At 44.1% G+C, this 24167-nt stretch overlaps 1 protein-coding gene across 6 annotated transcripts in view; it reads right to left on the bottom strand.

Moving 5' to 3' along the window:
• Nucleotides 1–24167, bottom strand: part of LOC129821342 (kalirin-like) — a 259834-nt gene continuing 235667 nt past the window's right edge. For 3 of the 6 annotated variants that reach the window (XM_055878930.1, XM_055878931.1, XM_055878936.1), the window contains 26 exons: nucleotides 21471–21611; nucleotides 20565–20660; nucleotides 19728–19846; nucleotides 19383–19449; nucleotides 18600–18703; nucleotides 18213–18282; nucleotides 17880–17966; nucleotides 17674–17766; nucleotides 17487–17537; nucleotides 17164–17241; nucleotides 16250–16435; nucleotides 15836–16007; nucleotides 15213–15454; nucleotides 14731–14987; nucleotides 11758–11890; nucleotides 10204–10263; nucleotides 9798–9884; nucleotides 8713–8740; nucleotides 8285–8447; nucleotides 7451–7572; nucleotides 7121–7252; nucleotides 6393–6557; nucleotides 5853–5931; nucleotides 5466–5666; nucleotides 4840–4978; nucleotides 1–3726 (listed from right to left, as the gene is read on the bottom strand). In XM_055878930.1, coding sequence (XP_055734905.1) covers nucleotides 3181–3726; nucleotides 4840–4978; nucleotides 5466–5666; nucleotides 5853–5931; nucleotides 6393–6557; nucleotides 7121–7252; nucleotides 7451–7572; nucleotides 8285–8447; nucleotides 8713–8740; nucleotides 9798–9884; nucleotides 10204–10263; nucleotides 11758–11890; nucleotides 14731–14987; nucleotides 15213–15454; nucleotides 15836–16007; nucleotides 16250–16435; nucleotides 17164–17241; nucleotides 17487–17537; nucleotides 17674–17766; nucleotides 17880–17966; nucleotides 18213–18282; nucleotides 18600–18703; nucleotides 19383–19449; nucleotides 19728–19846; nucleotides 20565–20660; nucleotides 21471–21611 — 3618 coding nt within the window. In that variant the 3' untranslated portion in view covers nucleotides 1–3180. The remainder of the gene's footprint in view (nucleotides 3727–4839; nucleotides 4979–5465; nucleotides 5667–5852; nucleotides 5932–6392; nucleotides 6558–7120; nucleotides 7253–7450; nucleotides 7573–8284; nucleotides 8448–8712; nucleotides 8741–9797; nucleotides 9885–10203; nucleotides 10264–11757; nucleotides 11891–14730; nucleotides 14988–15212; nucleotides 15455–15835; nucleotides 16008–16249; nucleotides 16436–17163; nucleotides 17242–17486; nucleotides 17538–17673; nucleotides 17767–17879; nucleotides 17967–18212; nucleotides 18283–18599; nucleotides 18704–19382; nucleotides 19450–19727; nucleotides 19847–20564; nucleotides 20661–21470; nucleotides 21612–24167) is intronic. The other 3 variants (XM_055878932.1, XM_055878933.1, XM_055878935.1) reach the window with 3 other exon arrangements.

Genomic DNA, 24167 nt, shown 5'->3' with positions numbered 1-24167 from the left:
TTCTAGAAACAAGCACTTTTTATTATTAAACATTCAGTAACAAACAAACAGCCCATGTGGTGTAAGAAAGGACATGCCTGGTATCATTTGTACACACAGACTTATGTACAATGATGTGCTATAGCACAGGAAATGATGTCAACTTTTTTTTGAGGAAAGCATAGGCTACTGTATTGAACTAGAAGCATTTTACCACCCAGTTTTAGGTAGAAATAGAAATGACTATCTTGCCAACATGAAGTGGAACTGATACACCAATTTGCTCAGTAGTAGGTTTGAAGCGTTGTACAATGGAGCATACTATCAGCCTTGTTTGGTTCGATATGTACATATGGTTGTTTATGAGTTGCCATTTCAATGCCATTAAGATCAGCATAATATTTTAAGTGATTGATGAAAAAGACCATTCTTCAAAATTCATGAAGAAAAAATGCTGAGTCTACATACTTGTACATCATACCCACAGGAATGCTTAATGTGCTTCCCAAATGGCACCCTATTGCCTATAGTGCACTATGTTTGACCAGTGCTATGTGCCCTGGTCAAAAGTAGTGCACTACGTAGGAAATAGGGTGCTATTTGGGAAGCACCCTTAGAGCCTGTTGATGTACACAGCATGTGTCACAGAATGCCACTTATCAATGATGCTCTGTGGCCGCTGTAACAAAAAGTTAGAAACAAATATAGTTTCATAATAAGAATAAATAAATGAAGACTTCAAATCAAGTTCTAATACTTAAATAACAAACAAGACTTCAAAAAATAAGAACTAAAGGCTGAGTTTTCCAATCCTACACTGTTGTGACTAGGCTCAATCAACATTACGTGCTCAATCAGTGTTCTAGACCCGTCAGTGCTCATCGCACAAGCAAACAATCATATTGAGTAAATGGCGGACAATAAGCACTAGAAATGAATTACCCCCCTCATCAAAAATGTGAAGACTTCAGATTTATTGTAAACGATTTGGGTCTGAGAACAGAAATATACAACACTTATCAATGACTGCCGATTTGGATCGAAATTTGCAGCAGGTCCTTCCATAAGTAGTTTTGAACATTCAATTACAACTGAGCGTAAGTCTTATGAACGGTCTCTTAAATAAACATAAGTGAAGCAACAAAACACATTTGAAATGATCATGGAGGTGACCGATGTGTACTGACACAAATTCGGTGTGATGTGACAAGTCAATCGCGTTAGATTCTTTCATTCATACCTCAAATCTCACAATTGGAAAAATAGGCATTATACTATATCTACACATTATGCACACTCTATGGCAGGGGTTCCCAAACTTTTTTCACTCTGGGTCCCCCTTCCAAGTAATGGGGAACATCCCGCGACACCGCCACATCTATTTCTATGTGCACAAGCACTGTTCATGACAAACTGTTCAACACCCCTCTTATTGGTGGAGAGCATTTTGCAGGTTTAAAACTTATATTGTCATGGGGTGCAAAGAACATTTTGCAGTTTTAAAGTTCATTTTTTTGTAGTTCTATACATGTTGCCATGTCTAATGTGTATTCATTTGAGTGACAAAAAAATGGGCTAAAAAACCTAAATATAAAAATGTTAGCTGACATGGGCTAGTTGATCTGGACATTTCTGACAGCTTTGCACACTCTTGGTATTCTCTCAACCAGCTTCATGGGTTAGTCACCTGGAATGCATTTCAAATAACAGGTGTGCCTTGTTAAAAGTTAATTTGTGGAATTTCTTTCCTTCTTAATGCGTTTGACCCAATCAGTTGTTTTGGGACAAGGTAGGGGTGGTCTACAGAAGATAGCCCTATTTGGTAAAAGACCAAGTCTATATTATGGCAAGAACATCTCAAATAAGCAAAGAGAAATAACAGCCCATCATTACTTTAAGACACGAAGGTCAGTCAATCTGGAAAGTTTCAAGAACTTGGAAAGTTTTCTCAAGTGCAGTTGCAAAAACTATCAACGGCTTTGATGAAACTGGCTCTCATGAGGACCGCCACAGGAAAGGAAGACCAAGAGTTACCTCTGCTGCAGATGATAAGTTCATTAGAGTTAACTGCACCTCAGATTGCAGCCCAAATAAATGCTTCAGAGTTCAAGTAACAGACACATTTCAACATCAACGTTTGATGAGTAGGTGAACGGATGATCTCCGCATGTGTGGTTCCCACCGTGAAGCATAGAGGAGGTGGTGTGGGGGTGAGTTGCTGGTCTGTGATTTATTTAGAATTCAAGGCACACTTAACCAGCATGGCTACCACAGCATTCTGCAGCGATACGCCATCCCATCTGGTTTGAGCTTAGTGGGACTATCATTTGTTTTTCAACATGACAATGACCCAAAGCACACCTCCAGGCTGTGTAAGGGCTATTTGACCCTCATCAGATGACTTGGCCTCCACAATCCCCCGACCTCAACCCAATTGAGATGGTTTTGGATGAGTTGGACCGCAGTGAAGGTAAAGCAGCCAACAACTCCTCAGCATGTGGGAACTCCTTCAAGACTGTTGGAAAAGCATTCCAAGTGAAGCTAGTTGAGAGAATGCCAAGAGTGTGCAAAGCTGTCATCAAGGCAAAGGGTGGCTACTTTGAAGAATCTAAAATATATTTTTGATTTGTTTAACACTTTTTTGGTTACTACACAATTCCATATGTGTTATTTCATAGTTTTGATGTCTTCACTATTATTCTACAATGTAGAAAATAGAAATAAAATAAAGAACATTTTTAACTGGTACTGCTCTGCGCCCCCTTGCCGAACCCACAGTTTGGGAACCACTGCTGAATATTTCTTCACATACAATAGCACTTACTCAAGTGTTAACCACGTTCTACAATAAATTACATTCAACAGTTATACTACCTCTCATAGATCTTTCTCTGATAGTTATAATTTCCAAGGATGATATTTAGAAATGTTGGCATTTACAATAGATGGACACAACAAGAGTAATATGGCTTCTATGGCTTCATACTACAGCTCTGAAACATCTCAATGAATCAAATGTCAATGTCTTGTCTACTGGCATTTTGAACACAGACATGATATCCACATCACATGTTTGTTGACAAGTTATTATCCCCTATCCAGAGTCACATTTTCATGGGGAACCATGTATCAATGGCAGAGTCCTGTAGTACTGCTAACAGTGTGTTTTCATTCCGTCTGTGTGTTGTGTTCATGGGGTGTTTATAGGGTGTGTCCCATGCTACTGGTCACCAGTCCCTTGATGTTGGTGACGGGGCGCACATCGTGCAGCTGCCGCCGTCTGTCGATGAAGGAGGCCAGGCGACCAGTGTCCAGTGGGTTCTTGGAATAGTCTCCACTGTGGGCGCCCACCCAGGGATGCTGGAGACAGGTGGTGGCACTGGGCCTCTTCCTGGGGTCCTGCTGCAGGGTAGAGCTTATGAAGTCCCGGGCTGCCTGACTCACTCCCTGGAAGTAGTCCTCGGGGAAGCAGAAGTCCAGCTTGCAGATGTTGACGCACGTTTCCTCTAGGCTCTCGTCCAGGAAGGGCGAGACGCCGCTCAGCATGACGTAGGCCAGGACACCGGCGCTCCACACGTCCGTGCTCAGCGACACCGGGGTGCCCTGGATCAGCTCCGGAGCAGCAAACTCTGGGTTTCCCAGGAGCAGGTGGACATAACGGTGGCCAGACACCTGGACCGCATCTCCAAAGTCTATGAGCTTAATGCAGGGAACAGGCACGTGGAGATCCACCAGGAGGTTCTCAGGCTAAGGACACAGAAGAGAAGAACACATTTGAAAATGGATTTGACCAAGATCAGGGACATTTCGCTGAAAGTTTGTCAGATGTTTTCGGACCTTAAAAGTGAACTAATTTCCATTAATTTGGGGAGGAGGCATACAATTCAAATTTTATTTGTCACACACATATTTAGCAGATGTTATTGTGGGTGTAGCGAACTGCTTTTGAGATATCTTTATAATATTGAGTTGCACCCTCTTTTGCTTTCAGAACAGACTCAATTCGTTGGGGCATGGACGGTGTCGAAAGCCTTCCACAGGGATACTGGCCCATGTTGGGCTCCGGAGTGGCGCAGCGGTCTAAGGCACTGCATCTCAGTGCTAGAGGCGTCACTACAGACCCTGGTTGGATTCCAGGCTGAATCACAACCGTCCGTGATTGGGAGTCCCATAGGGCGGCTTACAATTGGCCCAGTGTCATCCGGGTTTGGGTTTGGCCGGGGTAGGCTGTCATTGTAGGTAAGAATTTGTTCTTAACTGACTTGCCTCGTTAAATAAAGGTTAAATAAAATGACTCCAAGGCTTCCCACAGTTGTGTCAAGTTGACCTGATGTCCTTTGGGTGGTGGACCATTCTTGAAACACGGAAAACTGTTGAGCGTGAAAAACCCAGCAGCGTTGCTGTTATTGACACACTCAAACCGGTGCACCTGGCACTTACTACCATACCCCATTCAAAGGCACTTCAATATTTTGTCTTGCCCATTCACCCTCAATGGTACACATACACAATCCATGTCTCAAGGCTTAGAAATCCTTATTTAACCTGCCATTGTCCCCTTCATCTACACTGATTGAAGTGGATTTAACAGGTGACATCAATAAAGAATCAAAGCTTTCACCTAGATTCACCTGGTCAGTCTGTGTCATGGGAAGAGCAGGTGTTCCTAATTTTCTGTATACTCAGTGTATAGTTAGATCTACTCAACCGGTTTCGTGGGACATGGTTTCATCTTGACGTGATACCACTTTCGAGGTCTGAAAACATCTCTCAAACTTTTAAAGTGTAATGTCACTTCAATAACATTGTATTTGCACCATATGTCCTTAGCAGTGGTGCGGATATGTACTTTGTGCTTACCTTTAGGTCTAGATGTACCACTCTGCAGGTGTGGAGGTGCTGCAATGCCTCTAAGGTGTCCTTCACAAAGAAGGCCACCTTCTCCTCCATCAGCTCATCATGGGCCACCAGGTAGTCCAGCAGCCTCCCGCCCTCCAGCCTGGAAACAACAAACATTCATTCAGACCACACTCTAAGACACTATGTGTCCATCCCAAATGGCACACTATTCCATATATAATGCACTACTTTGAACATGCTCCATATGTCTCTGGTCAAAAGTAGTGCACTATGGGAATAAGGTGCCATTTGGGAAGCAGACAGACTGTTCACTAACAAAGCCAAGTGAAGGCTATAATCCCTAGCCTGGGTCCAACTCTATGATTGTCATGCCATAAGCAACAGAGAGGAGTTGGCAAAAAGCAACAAAATAAAACATCACACTTTCTCAATTAATCTTTTCTCGATTCCTCACATCCTCTCTCCTCGCCTCTTTCTCAATCGTATTGGAGGATAAGGTCAAAAGTCCCTTCACCCAGACCTTGTTCTCCAATGCATTTTGAAAAGGAGGCGAGGAGAGAGGATACGAGGAATCGAGGAAAGATGAATTGAGAATCAGCCCAAGTCCACAGCAGAAAGTTCCTTACAGCTCGAAGACCAGCATGAGGGAGGTGGGAGACTCATAGGTGTCAGTCAGAGCCACCAGCTGAGGATGCTGGACATGGCATAAGATGTCCGCCTCGTGGGCTACCTGCTCCTTCTTCTGCATCTTCTTAGTGACGTACTTCACAGCCACCTCCTTCTTACTGGCCTTGTTCAGACACTTTCTCACTACAGAGAATCGGCCCCTGGAGAAAGGAGAGGAGTAGGAGAGTAGTTGTAACACATAAAACATGTCATTGTTGTACCTGTACAACTGCTGCAGTTAGCCTTGTTGAGAATTTGTATGACATGTGTGAAAAATCCCAATACAATACTTAGATTTTAAACAGTTATGGTTAGCTACTTTAAAAGTGTAGGGGTGTGCAATTTACCGTCCGATCTCACAAATTTCTGTGAAAGACGATTCAAAGTTGCCTTTCCACTGAATGCCCGTTCCATCATATGTGGAAGCTTAGAATAGAAAGAAAACAAATGTAATATTTTATTTGTCAATATTTACACCGTAGCTACAGGCATACAGTAACATTTCCTGGAGGACATCCCAAAATAAAAGTAAATAGTAAAAAAAGTGAAATGCCAATCGTAAGAATCCGCTCCCAAAATGGCACCCTATTTCCTTCATGGTGCCCTACTTTTGACCATAGGCCTCTGATCAAAAGCTGTGCACTATATAGGGAATAGGGTGCCATTTGGTATGCATTCTAGGAGCAGGCACCTAGGCCCTGATCAAAAGCTGTGCACTATGTAGGGAATAGGGTGCCATTTGGTATGCATTCTAGGAGCAGGCACCTAGGCCCTGATCAAAAGTAGTGCACTATATAGGGAATACGGTGCCATTTGAGATGCATCTAGTCTAGGTATAGCGTTACTCCCTCCCTGCTTGTAGTGTGAAGATGGAGAGTTTGACTCACTCCCGCTGGGCAGGGTCACCATGTTTGAGGGCTCGCTTGGCGGACTGATACCCCAGGGGTTACTGGCACTGACCCGGAACTGGTAGTGCCCCCCAGGAATGAGATCTTCAATTTTCACACACACATCTACTGTGGAGACCACCGACTCCTGCCACACCAGGGAGTCTGCAGAGAAGAGGATGAGAGGTTAGCTCATAGTTCAAAGATCACAGGTGTCTGTAGCTTATGATTTGGAAAGCGGAAGAGAGGTGTAAGGTGAAGTTGCTCCTAGATGTTGATCTTGGTTCAGTTTAGCATTTTCCTCACTAATGGTTAAAGATACACTACGCAGAAATCGCACCGCCATTTCTGGATAAAGAAATTCTAGTTCACCTAATTTCAAGGAAATATAGTGTAGAGAATCATTGTACGATCTAAACTGCTGTGAAATATCTGTTCCATATCCCGAAATATTGTATGTTCAGCTGTTTGAAGCTGGTGTACACATCCCAAAGTAAAAGACGCAACAACCAAACATGAGAACGGGAAGCATAGAAAGTGCACACTTCTTAGACTTGCTTTCAATGAGAATGACAGATCTATAACACACATTTCTATGCGAATTTGGTCAGATCGCCCCAAAAGTAACATATTGCAGCTTTAAGGCTAAGATTTGGAGAGGCTGATCCTAGATCTGTACCTAGGGGAAACTTCACCCCAGAGCCAGAAGAGAGATGGGTCTACTCCACCTTCCTGCCTGTACTCCACTGTGTAGCTAGACACAGCACAGTTAGCTGAGCTGGCTGGGGGGAGCCAGTGGACGATCACTGCATTGCTACTGGCCTCCTGGGCCACTGGCCTTGCAGGTGCTGCTGGAATACCTGAAAACAGACATGAGCCCAACATCAGTCTCAATGGCCATGGAGAGCTAGCCTTGTGAAAGGAGCCTGATCTCATGATAGCTCGCATTCTGAAGTGAAACGGGAGTGCAGTGGTCAGTCTGCTTGACCAAGCTGATGAAGAGCCCCTCGAAACTCCACCCCATCCCTCCATCCATGATTCATATCCCCTGTTCTCACCTTGTACTTTGATGGAGGCGGAGGAGGAGGCGGTGCCATGGTCGTTGACGGCCACACAGGTGTAGATGCCAGTGTCCTGGGGCATCAGGTTACAGATCTTGAGCAGAATGTCGCCCGTATCCCTGGAGACAAGGACAGAGAACAAGCGAGTAGGTGTAATTGGTTTGCCGAGAATAGAACATGACCTTTCTCTCCAGAAACTAAATATGCCACATTGGTATCTGCTTTTGCTGATCGCCCCTTTTACTGAGCTCCATCTAAAGTTCATGTTATTCCTCCAGCAACATGTGTTTAGTCTACCTAGGGATGCGTCACAAATGGCAGCCTATTTCTTACACACTGTATATAGTGCACTACTTTTTACCAGAGCCCTAGAGTGCACTACTGGTCAAAAGTAGTGGACTCTACAGGGAATGGAACCATTTGGGATGCAGACAATGGATTTACTATGGGATTAGGCCACAGACATTACCTTTAAGCAATTATGTCAGACAATGTTTTAGTCATCCAATAGGAAGATAACTGTCCTGCCAGAGACATTTCTCTAATCTCACTTCCTGCTCTTACTAGGTTTGAGGAATTTGGGTATGCACTTCCATTTCTTAGTCAGAATCAGAGGTTGGATGCCGCCTGTGGGGGAAGACGTCAGAGGACAGGCTTATAGTAATGGCTGGAATGGAATAAATTAAACCGTTCCATTTCTCCTATTCCAGCCATTACTATCAGCCTGTCCTCTGACGTCTTCCTCCGTGGACCCCCACTGGCGGCATCCAACATCAGATTTTCTTGTGATCACCAAGACCCTATTTTAACTAGAACCCATAGTTCCTTTACCTAATGTTTATAGTGAACCTGCTGTTGTTGACAAGCGGGCTCTGATCGGGTCCTTTCAGAGTGATGTTGGGTTTGGGACGTCCACACACTTTGCAGCATAGGACCACCGTCTCCCCGAATGCACATGTCACATCCGCTAGTGAGATCAGGAACTCTGGAGCAACTAAATACATTACCACACAGCAGTGTCAGCTAACCACACCACATGATTCTAAACAGCAAGTATATACGCTACGTCCTACACTGCACCCTATACAGTGCACTACTTTTGACACGGGCCCACAGGGCTCTGGTCAAAAGTAGTGCACTATTTAGGGATTAGGGTGCCATATGAGACGCAACCATGACATATATCAGTAATTAAATGAGTCTTGATTTCACTCTAAGCATTTAGATGTAAGCGTTTATGTTCTGATAGTTCATCTTACCTTCTTGTATAAAATTGGGATTCATTATCTGCAAAGATAAGGCATGGCTGTTAGGCAATATGAATGAACTATAATGTTCATGTTTAAATTATGAACTGTTTTGCTAATTCAAAATTGAAATGTAACAGTTAATACATACATACATACATACATACATACATACCTCAGAGTTCTGTGTCATTATTTGTGTACTACCATTTACAAATGAGTTGCAATATAGGAGTACTATACTAGGGCATCGTACCCCACATTTGTGACATCTAGGCATACCGTGCCTTTAAAGATCTTCTGAACCCATTTGAACATAATGCATAACAAGGCGCGCAAATCACCAGGGGATCCCAAAAAAAACAGAGGTCAGGAGTAGTAACATGCTTAAGGGGGTTTGTGTGAGAGGCTTGTTCACGCTCACAAACCTAACCATCCCTGGGAGAGATGTATTTCAGCGTAGGAACACTAGGTTGCAGTAATGGTCCATGGAAACCACACGGCTTCCATGGACTCTTCCCCAGAAGGGAAAAAGTGGCACATAGAGCAGCTAGCTAAAATAGCCAAGGAACATAGGAAAAAAATGTATTGTTTTGCAATCAAAAAGTGTGGACATCTTTACAACAAGCCTGTTGAGGTCAAGTCTGTCAAAGCTTACAGGAGGGTGCTTTTTTCAATTACAATGACCAGGAATTGGAACTGAGGAACTACAGCAATTTGATTTATAATAATACATGGCATTTAGGAGACACTTTCATCCAAAGTGACTTACAGTAGTGCGTGCATACAATTTCATATGGGTTGCCCCAGCAGGAATCGAACCCACAATCCTAGCGTTGCAAGCGCCATGCTTTACCAACCGAGCCACACAGGAAGGACCGAGCAAGCTTTGAAAGGGTGCAAGCTTGTTTAGTTTATTATGATCCCCATTAGCTGTTGCACATGCAGCAGCTACTCTTCCTGGGGTCAACAGGCTATACAGGAGTTACAATGACGCATGTGAGCACAATACATATTTTCAAACAAAAATACGTATTTTTAACATATTCTTTTTATGTCTTTTCAACATCTTTTGCTCATGTGTTCCAGGTGCTTACCTGATGTATTAATACTGTGCACCAATCAGTGGCAAATGCATTTACAAACTCCACCCATGGCCTCTCTGAGGCCGGAACCAGAAAATCCTATCAAACAAGAAGCAGGAACAAAAATATTCCTGTTGGTTCTTGCTGAGGATGAAACCATACTCAAAATGGCAACTGGTCCACCCATTGCAGACCCATTGATTTGAATGGGGGAAGCCTGTTCTAGTGATTCTATTTCTATGGAGAGATAAAAAAGCTAGTGTATCTAACGGAACATATGGAACCTGGCGTTTTGTAGAAAGCTCCTGACCACAGTGAAAACCCCTATGATGCTGTGTGTAGTTCCCTCTTGCTAGACGTAGCTACAGAAACTCAACAGGGCAGCATGCATGCATGACAGATCGGTGTGTATTTCTACCTCCATGCTAGTTTTGGGGAGTTCATCATCGCAATCTGACTCCTCTGAGCTGTTTGACTCCTGAAGTGTGGGATAAGAGAAAGCAAAATTAGAGCTGTTACAAAAGGCCTGGTGGTCCCCAAGCTAGAGGCACGGTCAGGATTCTAATGTGTGTATGGGTTGTTGATATAGGATTTGTGCTTACTAGTAAGTGTGGTGCTACAGACAGAGAATCTGTCTTGTGCTGAATTCAAAATCCTCCCCAAGCACAGTAGATCTGAAAGGATTGGATAGATACACCTACAGTGTAAAGAAATCATTGTTTTATCTAGGAGTGTCATTGGGGATAAGGGCTGAAGGTCCAATCCAGCATATTGTATGTGGGAGGGCTTCGATGTAAGAAAATAAAAAAAGAGGGAATCTGTAAAGAAGAGTTGCTTGGGAACCACTGAGCCGGAGGTAAAAATGCATAAATATGGACATATTGTATGAGCTGGGAAATGAACCAATTAAGCAAAACTAAATCATAGAAATTATAGTGCTGACACCTGAAACAATGCAATCGAACACAAAATGATTGACGACACACAAATAGCAGTCAGTAACATTTCATTATATGTGCGTGTTTCGTTCTAAGTTTCTATTTCATGTAGGGAGTGTGTAACGGCACGGGCATAAATAGTCAAACAGTGGCGAGGACAAAACTTGCAGGCAAACTTAAAGTGAAATGTATCCAATGGACATAATTGACAAATGAAAAACAATCTAGTCTAACATGCTTCAAATGAAAGATGGATCAGCAGACTCGGCATCATATGGACTTGATGAGGGGTTATTTTAAAATGCACTGCTAGTATATATTGATACAGACATATAATGTAGTGTGAGATCCAGTTTCAGTATGTTTTCACTGAAACACAACACCTTATGGTTTGTGTAGTTAATACCGCCATGCTAAACCCATGAATGAGGGCTTGTTTTCGTTTAGGTCATAGCTCAATGAGCTCCAGGTCATCTGTTGTCAAAATGGTGGTTTCACAGTGTTATGTCAATAAAGTCATACATTTTTACGAAAACTAAAGTTATCTTAAAAGGTGGACTCAGCGATATGATGTAGATGCAGAAAGTAAACAACATAGTGGGTCAATTTCCGCAGTAACTAAGAGCGTTGAAGTGAGAGGCTAAGCTTCTCCGCCGTTTTGATCTGGTGGCTCCCACACTGTAAGAGTGTGAAGCGAACCCGTGCACGAGCAGATACTGTGTGTGACTGTGTGAGAGCGAAGTCGTGCATCTCGCTCATCTCAATATCTGCGGTACTGCTCGTGGCAATGTAATTTCGCTGAGTCTACCTTTAACCGAAAGCAAAATTGCCACAGACAAAGAAGTCACTTGACTCATTAGTGTCATGCATAAGGGGGCGTCAAACCAAAGTGAGAGCAGACAGTGTAGTTAGAGATGGATTATCATAATGCTTCAGTGTTGGAGATTATTAACGTCACGAGTCACAACACACAGGTGAGGGAGTGGCAGCCGAGGACACAGAACACCATCTCCGTAGACAGCCCGCTTACTCACTTTGACAGTGACCTTGGTGCTGAGAATCTCCTTGGGCTTACGGAGTCCATTCTCAACCTTTGCATCACCCTTGCCACTGCTATCCTTCTCCGCTCGCTTTCTCGAGCGCAGTGTATTCCATGAAAGAGATTTCCTGTTGTGCCAAGAAATGTACCAGTCAAATCCAGACTTACACACACTGAGGGCAGAGGTGCAGGGAGGGTCGAGTGGGGCTAGCCAACTTTATTGAAATCAAATCAAAGACAGAGAAAAAGAAGGCGAGAGAAAGAAAGACAAATTTGGAAAATAATTTTCAAATAGAAAAACAAAAGTTAATCTTTATGTCACGGTATATTAGAAATTCAGACCCACAAAGCGGCGATGAAAGCTCCTCCATTATGCTACCATACCTTGATTCTCTTACACCATAGTGGACAGACAATTTGTGTCAAAGCAGCCTAGTTTGTTGGGGATAAGAGGTCTTGCCAACCATTCCATGGCTCTACTTTGTCATGAGATTTTCAATGACGCTGCTTTGTACACAACAAACTTTTGTCGAGGACCGGTGTGGTTAGTAGAAAATGAAAACAAGCAGTCTACTACATCAGACAACGTCAACAAAACGGGTACAAAGAAACAAACAAATCATATAAAAAGTGCATACACCAGTGTGCTTTTGAAATACTCCGAAACCTCATCACTCTCGTGTGAGAAAATAGAACTCAGAAGTGGTGTTTGTGAATGTATTTATACAACACCAGGACATTTCCATAAGAAGAAGAATCACTTTAATAATGCCCACGATTTAAAAATGGTCCGTTATTGGGAGGAAATGGATGGTAAAGCCACAATGAAACTTTTTGTTTTATTTTTACAAATTGAAATCAACATGATAAAAGAACAGGTTGAACTGATTTCACTATCATTTTCTGCTCAATGTGAGATAAGAATGGAATCTAGGTCTAATGCTGTAAGAGCAATGGTCAGCGGAGAAACATGCAGTTTGAATAAAGAGTAGTGATGCGCAGTTGACTCATAACCTGCAGTCCCCGTGGTTAGGGCTTTTGGGGACGGGCAGAATAAAAATTCACATCGATCCACAGATGCAAAAAGGACAATGTCGGAGTTTAATTCAACAAGAGAAAAGCTGCTAAATGGAGAGTTGGAAATAAAGAGAAGGGAGGGCCAGAAAGGTAATGTTTGGGAGAGATTTGGTGACGTGGTAAAAGTGGATGATAGCAGTTCCGACTTATGTGTGCCGATTTCGAGGCGCTATACAAATTCGACAGTCACAAGACGGGGAGTTCAAATAGGCCTCTGGCACGTCAAGGACACTGGACACTGACTGTAGGTCTATAACCTCTCGCACAATATCAACTCCTGCAGAATTAAGAATTTCTTGCAGTAAAATTATATACCAAATGTAGGCAAAATTTTGACTCAGGAACAGGAGTAGAGAAATGATTTATTTCTTTCAGAATTTTGAGAGAATGTGAATGTGCAGTGAGATACAGTCTGTAGAGATGCTATCTTTAGTGTTTCAAACACATAAAATATGCATCCGAGCCAAACTGAAATCTTATCAGAAACATGTTGGGTCTTTTTCCTAGCTTTCCATTTCCTTACAACCATTCATACTGATGTCATTTGGAAGTTTTGCACAGAAAATCTTTCAAATTTGTTTTTGTTATTGCGTTTTCTCCCCGGTCCCTAATGTCTTTGCGCCGTGAAATAAGCAGACGACAGAAAACTTTACCGACGTCAACAAGATCGAATCATTCATTTGATCGATTTATTACATTCTGGTGAGAAAGGGTTTACTTAGTCTTCTAGGGCAACATATAATGACAGAAGAGAAGCTGCGTGTATTTAATTATAGGCATGTTGACTAACAAATAGCCTACAAAAATGTCAGAAATTATAAGCAGAAACATATCTTAATCAGCATAGCCGCAGGAAGTAGGGGTGCTGAAAAATCTGAAAAACAATATTAATAATAAAAATAAATTGCAAATTTCTATTTTTCACAAAAGTAGTGCACTGGGCCTGCACTAGTTCTATATTAGCGGGCTATGGTCAGTTGCGGGCCTCAGATTTTCATTTTATCACATATAGTTGGGCAGTTGCGGATGGGTTATTAGCAATTGCAGGCGGGTGCGGGTAAACAAACAGCTGACCCACGCAGCACTAGTGCAGTGTCATAGTATTTACCAATATTAACAATGTAACTGATCTTCTAACGCAAAACAAGTTCAACTTATGTTGCCTTGCAAACTCATGTCAAAATTGTATTTTACATATTTAAAATACATTTAAAATTATTAGTTAGACTACAAGTACAATGATGAACATTGTGACTATAATTATATTGCACAACCTGACTTCATTAATATGGATTCTCTTAAATAGTGCAAAATACTTTATACAGGAATGTACTGGAGAGAGCGCATCAGTAAACAAAACAAATGAACTTTTTACAGTAAACTGCCAACATATCTGATAATATTAAACAAATAAAATATGAAAAAAAAAATAACACAAAAATAACAAAACAAAAACCACAATCTGTACAAATTGCCATAGACAATAACAAACTTTCTCCACTTGGAGAAATAGGCCCCAGTCCATCAAAAGGCCTTTCTTTTTTTCAAAACATGTAAAGAAAAAAAACGGTGTTAGAAACAGAAATAAAAGTCCAGACCAGTCAGTTCCACATTGGTGTAAGATTTTCTCGGTGCGTCTTCTCTACATGAAGCCATGATTCTCTAAAGTCCTTTTACTCTTTTCAGAGAATTACTCATTAAGCCTTTACATATTTTAACAAAAAAAATAAGGAGAAAAAAATGACCCCTGTTGTCGTCCAACATTTCCAAGTTAGTTCCCATAATGGGGGTTGGCGGTGGGGGGGGGGTGGGGATTTGAGCAGATTCAACTTTCCCCTCATCCAATAAGAGCAGCTCTGTGGGGGTGGGGGCGAGGCTGAGGGACACTTACTTGATGCTTGCGTCAGCAGTACTGTCTTTGAGCGTTTTAACGAGGGGGCCCAGGATGTGGCCTGGGACCCAGCCCTCGGCAGCAGGGGACTGGCTGTTGGCGGGCCGGTACACTAGGTACATGTTCTGCTGGTTGGTGGCCATGATCTGCACCATCTCGCCCTGGATCACACAGATCTCATTCTCCTTCAGTGCACTGTAGTCCTGGGTCACCATCATGGTGGAGGACATGCCATTACATCCAATGCCGTCATGATGCTATGGAGGGGTGGGGATGGGGTAGGAGAGGAAGGAAGATTGTATTACGACAGGGGAAATCAACATTGATACAAACGTGTATGCACATTCAAATAACATGAGTCATTACATACATTGACTCAATTCCTTAACTTCAGTACTTCTTGTCTGCAAGTTTAAAGTAAACAAAGTTTCAACATCTCCTGTTGAAATGTAAAACTAGGGCAGACAACAGACCGGACTCACCCTAGTGGAGTCATAGCGTTCGCTGTGTTTCATGGGGTCAAAGCAGGAGCTGCCGTTGGAGGTAGATAGTTTGAGAGGAGTTGGGGTCCTACCCGGTCCTGCCAGGGGGGGCTTCTCTGCCCCCACAGAGGAGGAGGAGAGGGGCCTGCTGTTGGAACTGGGGGGCCGACTGCCCGACGGGTTTCTGGTGAGGGATTGGGAACAACCCTTCTCCTTGTGGTACTCAATGGGAGACTGCAGGGCTGTGGTGATAGTCCAATGTTACACACAATGAATAAACGAAAAGCCACATGTGCGTATTCTGTGTTAGACGAATGAGGACCACGATAGAGGTGAAAATAGTATTACTCTCGTGTTGAGGCTGTAGTTATGACTAAATGTGTTTTGATCTAACTCCTGAAAATAACGCTAGGGTTGCAAAATTCAGGTAACTTTCTCACATTTCCCAGGATTTTTAGTTGGAAGATTATCTGAACCATGAGCGAATAAGCATGGAATCCGGAATCCTCCTACTAGGATTTCTGGAAAAACTTCTGGGGATCTTGGGAAAATTACCGGAATCTTGCAACCCTAGATTTAGCTAATGAAGGTAGAGGCGTATGTCAGACAGGAAGTTCTCTCACCAGACAGGAAGTTGCTCTGGGCATCCAGGACCTGGCTGACATGTTGGACCCACACCTGCTTGATGTCCAGGTTGGCCGCCTGCAGGGTGAAGCGCTCGGCCGAGCCTCGACACGACAGCACAAACTTACACGGGTCGTTGTCCACATGCTCCTCCAAGCCCAGGTAGCTCACCTGTCACAATGAAACACAAGAACGCTAACTCAACACTGCTCAATTCATCAACAACGCTATTTGTGTGGTGTTTTCTATGGACTCCGTATTTTATAATCTTCTCCAACCCTGCTTTCAAACCAAAATGTCTCTGGGGACAATACAGTTTGGTTGATTGAGTGAATGCAACAGTAGGAAATTGCCTAAAAGTTGCTGGTCTATGATGTCCCAATAGCATTCACTGTTGTTTTAACATTACTTGCCTTGATGCTCTTCTTGAACTGGTAGCCTGGGGTGGAGGAGCCCTTGCGGAGGAGCTCGCTGAAGATGACGATCTGCTCAAAGAGGAAGACCCTGCGCTCCTTGCTGCGCGACAACACGCCCGTGTCCTGTTCCGTTACAAAGAACGTCTCCTGCTGCAGCAGTTTACCCTGGCTGGTCAGCTTACCCTGGAGGGAGGAGAGCGTGCACACACACAGGATCCGTTACGACTCAACATCTATCAACACTGGAGAATAAAGCAGTCAGCCATGGCCCAGTCTGTCTGTCAACACAACGGCATTACCCAGTCTATCAGCCCCTTCTCTTCTCAACCGGTCATAAAGCTAACAGCAGACCCTTGTACTGGATCTAAGACCCGGGTTGCGTCTCAAATGGAACCCTATTGCATATTTAGTGCAATACTTTTGACTAGTGCCTAATAGGGCTCTGGTCAAAAGTAGTGCACTATGTAGGGAATACGATGGCATCCAGGCCATTGGCAAACACAGTGCTTTAATCTCGCCACTGTTACAGCAGGCTAGGCAAATCTTTGCTTCATTTAGAGGTCAGAGATTTCATGTAGTCTGAGTGTCATCAAAGTGACTTTTATTACACCTGTGGAAGAACAAACATGACCCGCTGGAGTTAAATAGTCCAATAACACAGCTTCATGAGTCATTTCACATTTTTCACAAACTGAGCATGGATTGAAACAATCCTAAAATCCTAGCTGATCCGGGTGCTAAAATCCTGTAAATGTATGCCATAACAAATGGAATTATACCACACTCTTGATCTGCGGTGCTATTTGTTTCCTATTTCATGCGCATGCTTTTATTGACTCCCTGGAAGACAGTGGTGGTTGTTACTGAGTGGAATATCCTGGCTAAATTCAATGACATTAAATGTACAGCACCTCATAGCCTTGTAGTCTGCCAAGATTCATCATGTCATTGCACAGCTTGGGGACCTGGGACATTAAACCAACTGCTTTCTGTAAAACACATTGAGAATGGTGTGAGCATTGACATTGATACAGCAGTGATGGTGGACACATAAAACATCAAATAGGGTCACACAATTCCAGGGACTTCCTGGTTGAAAGATTCCTGTAATCAGGAGGATTGCCTGGTTTTTCCCTCTGGCAAACGAGGTATTTTGGGAAAGTTACTGGAATTCTGGCAAACTATAGACAACAACACATACAGTATAGTTGTAATCGCAAATCGCTTCTGTTACCTCCATCTCTTGGCAATCTAGTCCTGCTTTGGAACTATACTTTAAGAAGTCCTGAAGAAAGAAAAAAAGGGTTGTGTGTAGTCAGTAGGGCATTGAGAAAAACCTCCATTAGTTTCAGGTAATTATATCGAAGGGCATGTCTTTCAGGGATTACTTGTACGCCAGGAATTTAGCGTTGTAGTCTTACCTTTAGAAGCAGCTGATACTTGGTAATTCTCTGAATTGGCTTTATGAGAAAGTCACTTATGCCAAGTCTTGAGCTGACCTCTTGCTGTACGCCCTAAAGTAGAATTAAATGCAATTAGCCTTAGGCATATTTATAACGCAAAGAAAATATTACAGAAAGTTGTTCTCGGACTACTCAAGAATTCTCAAAAGTGTTGTACGGCTCACCTCGAAGAATGTGTCGTACTCGGCGACAATGAATTCAGACTTGGGCTTGTTCTGGCAGTAAACCACATACATGTGTAGTCGCCTCTCCTGTATAAAAGAAACATAATATTGGCATCTTTCCTCTCATTTAATTTTCAGGTCAAACGGTTGAAAATGTGAAAATGATCTTTCCTCTGATTTCTCCTCCACTTCTTCTGAATAATCATTTTGACCTACATAAGTCACCTATGGTTGTTAAATGTGTCTAACTTTAAGTTCTACCAGGGCCAGCATCATGTACAATCAAACATACTGAACAACATCCGAACGACAAAGGGGACCCCACTCACGTACATGTTTAATGAAAAGCTCAGGAAGGTGCTCGTTGTCTTCAAGACATTTCTCCAGCTCACCGACAAAAAAACTGTGGGAGGAAACATTCTCTCAGTCACTCTGTAGGGCAATGAGGCAAGCCAAAATAGTGCTAAACCACAAGAGGAGTGACCTGGTTTGGTCTTCTAGACTAAATGTTAAAACAATCCAGTTATGGGAGGTTTCTGGCTGGTCAACGTGTGAAATTCTCCCCAATATCACAAATATACATAGTGTATATGTCCCAAATGGCACCCTATTCCCTAATAGTGCACTACTGTTGACCAGGGCCCATAGGGATATGGTTAAAAGTTGTGCACTACATAGGGAACCATTTGTGACTCAGACAAGTCAGGAGACAAGACTTACTCTTTGTGCCAGTCGTAGATCTGGTGAATATTCCCAAAAACGATTTTGTCTTTTCCTTTCATATCTTCAGGGACTCCCTTATCCTCGATCGTCTTCATGAACCCCTTAAAGAGAAAAAAACAGACCGAATTAAGGTCATGGACTCGATAAGACAGGAAACATGAGTCAGATATTGCTCAGTATTGTAAGACTAGCATGCAGTGGAAAAAGAGAATAGGATGACTAAATATGGTTGAACTCATGGTCTGCATCCCAAATGGCACCATATTCTCTATTTAGTACACAATATAGGGAATAGGGTGTCATTTGGTACTCAACCCTGGATATGAGAAAACCTCTATGCACTCATCTCAATATGTAATCTAAAACCCAACCCAATAATCAAATGATGTTTTCTGAGGAGTTGTGTATGTAAATACAGTCACAAATCAGGGAGCCTCTCTGTGACTTTGACAGAAATACCAAAGGACACAAGGCAAATAGGACGACAACAAGGACATAGCCCCGCTGCCAGTCCAACACTTGGGATGCATCCATAAAAGCACACTATTCCCTATATACAGCAGTGCACTGGTCAAACATAGTGCACTAAAGAGGGAATGGGGTGCCATTTGGGACAAAGACAGAGATTTCTGAATTGTCAAACTAGAGCAGTGACTGGTCACATTCTCCACTGCTACTAGGACATGCCTCTCTTTCATGCTCCTTCCCCACTATTGAGCCTGAATAGCCCCCCCCCCCCCCCCCCCCCCCCTCCCCAGGACGAGATTCTTGTCCACTCACCTCCACTACAATCCCCAAGTCCTTGACATAGTCCTTCTCGGTCTGCACCAGCTCATTGAGGACAAACCTGAGGAAAAGGACATGTGTGCTTAATGACCTGAATACACACAGGAGGCAGCATTTCTCAGCAGCATGAACCAACTTCAAGAGAAGAATATAATAGCTTTATTGTTCCTATGAGGGAACTTGTTTTCTGAGTGGTTAAAAAATAAACCAATATAAAACAGAGTAGGTTAAACAGTAGACCTTCTAGGTGTCCTTCTGAGTGTTACACATGTAACCAAACAGAGGACAGGAAGGCGACATCAGATCCATTAGTGTGTGGCTAAGCTACATGTCTCTTACATGCGTCCGCGCAGAGCTTTGGCCTTCTGATCCAGTTCAGGGTTCCTGGGCAGGGCTGGGCTGGTCTGTTCCGGAGGGGTCAAAGTGGTGAAGCTGGGGTAGGCACCTGGCTCCAGATTCTAACAAAGGAGAGAGACAGGATATGAAGCCAAGGGATCAGAAGTCACAGTCATACAGTCAGTCCACTGCTGTGACACAGGGAAAGGGAGCTGATGGAGAAGAGATCACCCTCTGCTTAACCAATGAGCTGCCATAGCCAAATAAACACTCTGTTCGACTGTATTGTACTCTTTCGGAAATGGCTCCACATGTACAAAGCTGAAAGAGAGTCGTAAACAGAATGGGAGTTAATCAAAACATTGCCAAATGAAGAACATTCATAAAAGGAAGCTACTGTGCAGCAGTAGCTTGGAACCTTATCACATCATCTGCCACCTGACGTCACACTACTTATCTGATCTGTATGTGGCAAGACTGCCCGTGTCTCAAATGGCACCCGATTTCCTGTCTAGTGCACTACTTTTGACACGAGCCTTATCAAAAGTAGGGCGCTAAATAGGGAATAGGGTGCCGTTTGGGACTCAAAAGGTGTTCTATCATCCACATTCAGAAAGGAAGATATTTGCAAACTGTCCTGCATGACAGCATGAACATGCAGCTTCCAGTCAACGTGACATGGTTAGTGGGGTTTGAAAAGCGGAAGTTAGAACGAGTGGATGACGTCAAGCGGACGAGAGCGTTAGTGCGTAGATTGTCACCGACTTAGTGTGCAAAGTGAGTGTGCAGAAATGGCAATTGCTCAATGCCGTTTTGTATTTCTTCACCTTCTGAACTTACCATCTTAGTTTGGACCAACTTTTCTATTGCACTGACCAGCTCCGCAGCGCTGGGGACATCGGCAGAGCCCTGACGCGCAGCAAGCAATGCGGAGGACTGCAAGGCACAGTTTAGGAGGAAGGGAAGGAGAGAAGGAATAGAGACAGAGAGACAAAGGTAGTTATTAGATAAGCGCTTAGTCTGGACCCAGCTACAAAAGACAAGCTTTAGTGGAGCAACGTGAGGTGCTGTTGGAATTAATACACAAGCTACATCCGTTAGTAGTAGGCCTGGCACATTTCAGTGTCAAAGTGTACGTAACAAATGACACCCACTACTTTTGACCAGGGCCCATAGGGTGCCATTTGGGACAAAGAAGTGGGGTGGGTTCTTGTATATAGAGTCAAGTGAGAGAGTGAAAGTGCAACAGTGTGTTAGTTAGTCAGTCACGTCACACACAGGGAAGCAGCTCTTCCAGCTGTAAACCAAGCCAGTACACATAATGCTTCCCATTCAGCAGACACGGATTCAGCTGCAGACACATCTGGTAGTTGGTGCCATGGTGTTGCATAGTACACATAGGCAGCAGAGGAAGGGAAGTGGAGGGGGCTGCAGGTGGACACATCTTATGAGCCTGTGCTGAGTGACATAGCAGATTTTCGAGATCAATAAGGTTGTTAATCTGAATCGAAGACGTCCACTAACCGAAGGGAAGATGTCCATTAACCGAAGGGAAGGCTAAGCGAAGGCTGTGTCCCAAATAGCACACTATCACCCTAGTGCCCTTTGAACCCAGGTCAAAAGTATTGCACTATGTAGTGAATAGGGTGCCATTTTGGACGCATCCAAGAAGTAACTCCAACAGAGTGAGCTAGTAGACTTAAAGGGGTAGAAGAGGTGTCATAGTGAGGGGGTGCCATGCCATACCTTCTCCTCCTGGGACGAGGGGTCCTTGATGATCTCCATGGGGGGCGGGAGGGGGGTGTGAGAGTCGTCCTCCGGCTCCTCCTCTCCTCCGCTCTGCATTCCAGAGGAGGACTTGGACAGGGTGCGCTCCTTCCTGCCCCTCTGTAGGGAGAGAAGGGTAGAGAGGGTAAAGTCCGGGTGGAGCAGGAGGGGTTAATGTGGGTCATTGTCCCGGAGTTCACGGGGGTGTCCTGCTCCATCACAGAGCCTCTCTTTGTCTCAACATCACACTGGGTGCCACACAGCCACCAGCCAGAAAGTCACTGCAGGCATAGACTGCGTCCCAAATGGCACCCTATTCCCTATGTAGGGCACACATTTTGACCAGAATTAGTGCACTATATAGGGAATAGGGTGCCGTTCTAATCACAGTCCCACTGATATGGGACCAAATCATGTGGAATACTTCTGTGACCATTCCATTAGGATTTTTATCATGGGGCTGTGCTAGGAATGAGAACAAGGAATCTACTTTTCTGTTACTGTGAAATTATACTGTAGCAGCATAAACTTTTTTTCTTTACCCCTTTTCTCTCCAATTTTGTGGTATCCAATTGGTAGTTCCAGTCTTGTCCCATCGCTGCAACTCCCGTACAGACTCAGGAGAGGTGAAGGTCGAGAGCCATGCGTCCTCCGAAACAAGACCATGCCAAGCCGCACTGCTTCTTGGCAAACTGCTCACTTAACCCGGAAGCCTGCCACATCAAGGGGTCGGCGGAAACACCGTACAGCTGGCGACCGTGTCAGCTGGCGACCGCGCATGCGCCCTGCCCGCCACAGGAGTTGCTAGAGCATGATGGGACAAGGACATCCGGCCGGCCAAACCCTCTCCTAACCCGGACGACGCTGGGCCAATTGTGCACCGCCTCATGGGTCTACCGGTCGCAGCCGGCCGGTGACACAGCCCAGGATCGAACCCGGGTCGGTGGTGATGTCTCAAACGATGCAGTGCCTTAGACCGCTGCGCCACTCGGGAGGCACGACATATCCTTTTGGTTGGCATCTAAAACATTTACATGCAGCAGTTGCTGAAGTACAGCACAATATTGCTCTGCTATCCATCAACCAAATGAGAAGTAAGAAATAGACTACCTGCACTGACGACAAATTCTCTCTACTTTTCCTCATGCACAGAGATGCTTGTAATTGCTCAAATTTGCTTGAAATTAGTTGATACTGAAATTGATTCAGAAAGATGCCAATAGTTCATGACTTGTGATGAAACCATAATTGCACCATGCAGAATGATCCCTTTGTTATTGGGGCTGTGTCCTAATAATACTAAACTCAGCAAAAAAGAAATGTCCCTTTTTCAGGACCTTTCAAAGATAATTCGTAAAAATCCAAATAACTTCACAGATCTTCATTGTAAAGGGTTTAAACACTTCTTCCCATGCTTGTTCAATGAACCATAAACAAATAATGAACATGCACCTGTGAAACGGTCGTTAAGATACTAACAGCTTACAGACGGTAGGCAATTAAGGTCACAGTTATGAAAACTTAGGACACTAAAGAGGCCTTTCTACTGACTCTGAAAAACACCAAAAGAAAGATGCCCAGGGTCCCTGCTCATCTGCGTGAACGTGCATTAGGCATGCTGCAAGGAGGGATGAGGACTGGAGGTGTGGCCAGGGCAATAAATTGCAATGTCTGTACTGTGAGACGCCTAAGACAGCGCTACAGGGAGACAGGACAGACAGCTGATCCTCCGTGCAGTGGCAGACCATGTGTAACAACAACTGCACAGGATCGGTACATCCGAACATCACACCTGCGCGACAGGTACAGGATGGCAACAACAACTGACCGAGTTACACCAGGAACGCACAATCCCTCCATCAGTGCTCAGACTGTCCGCAATACGCTGAGAGAGGCTGGACTGAGGGCTTGTAAGCCTGTTGTAAGGCAGGTCCTCACCAGACATCACCGGCAACAACGTCGCCTAAAGGCACAAACCCACCATCGCTGGACCAGACATGACTGGCAAAAAGTGCTCTTCACTGACGAGTCGCGGTTTTGTCTCAGCATGGGTGATGGTCGGATTCGCGTTCATCGTCGAAGGAATGAGCTTTACACCAAGGCCTGTACTCTGGAGCGGGATCGATTTGGAGGTGGAGGGTCCGTCATGGTCTGGGGCGGTGTGTCATAGCATCATCAGACTGAGCTTGTTGTCATTGCAGGCAATCTCAATGCTGTGCATTACAGGGAAGACACCCTCCTCCCTCATGTAGTACCCTACCTGAAGGCTCTTCCTGACATGACCCTCCAGCATGACAATGCCACCAGCCATACTGCTCGTTATGTGCGTGATTTCCTGCAAGACAGGAATGTCAGTGTTCTGCCATGGCCAGCGAAGAGCCCGGATCTCAATCCCATTGAGCACGTCTGGGACCTATTGGATCGGAGGGTGAGATTTAGGGCCATTCCCCCCAGAAATGTCCGGGAACTTGCAGGTGCCTTGGTGGAAGAGTGGGGTAACATCTCACAGAAAGTACTGGCAAATTTGGTGCAGTCCATGAGGAGGAGATTCACTACAGTACTTAATGTAGCTGGTGGCCACATCAGATACTGACTGTTGATTTTGTTCCTCCCTTTGTTCAGGGACACATTATTCCATTTCTGTTAGTCATATGTTCAGTTTATGTCTCAGTTGTT

Source organism: Salvelinus fontinalis, chromosome 23 (genome assembly GCF_029448725.1).
Source record: "Salvelinus fontinalis isolate EN_2023a chromosome 23, ASM2944872v1, whole genome shotgun sequence".
In the NCBI taxonomy this organism is placed as follows: Eukaryota; Metazoa; Chordata; class Actinopteri; order Salmoniformes; family Salmonidae; genus Salvelinus; species Salvelinus fontinalis.
The sequence above is the reverse complement of the archived record's forward strand: the minus strand, read 5'-3'. Positions and strand labels throughout refer to the sequence as shown.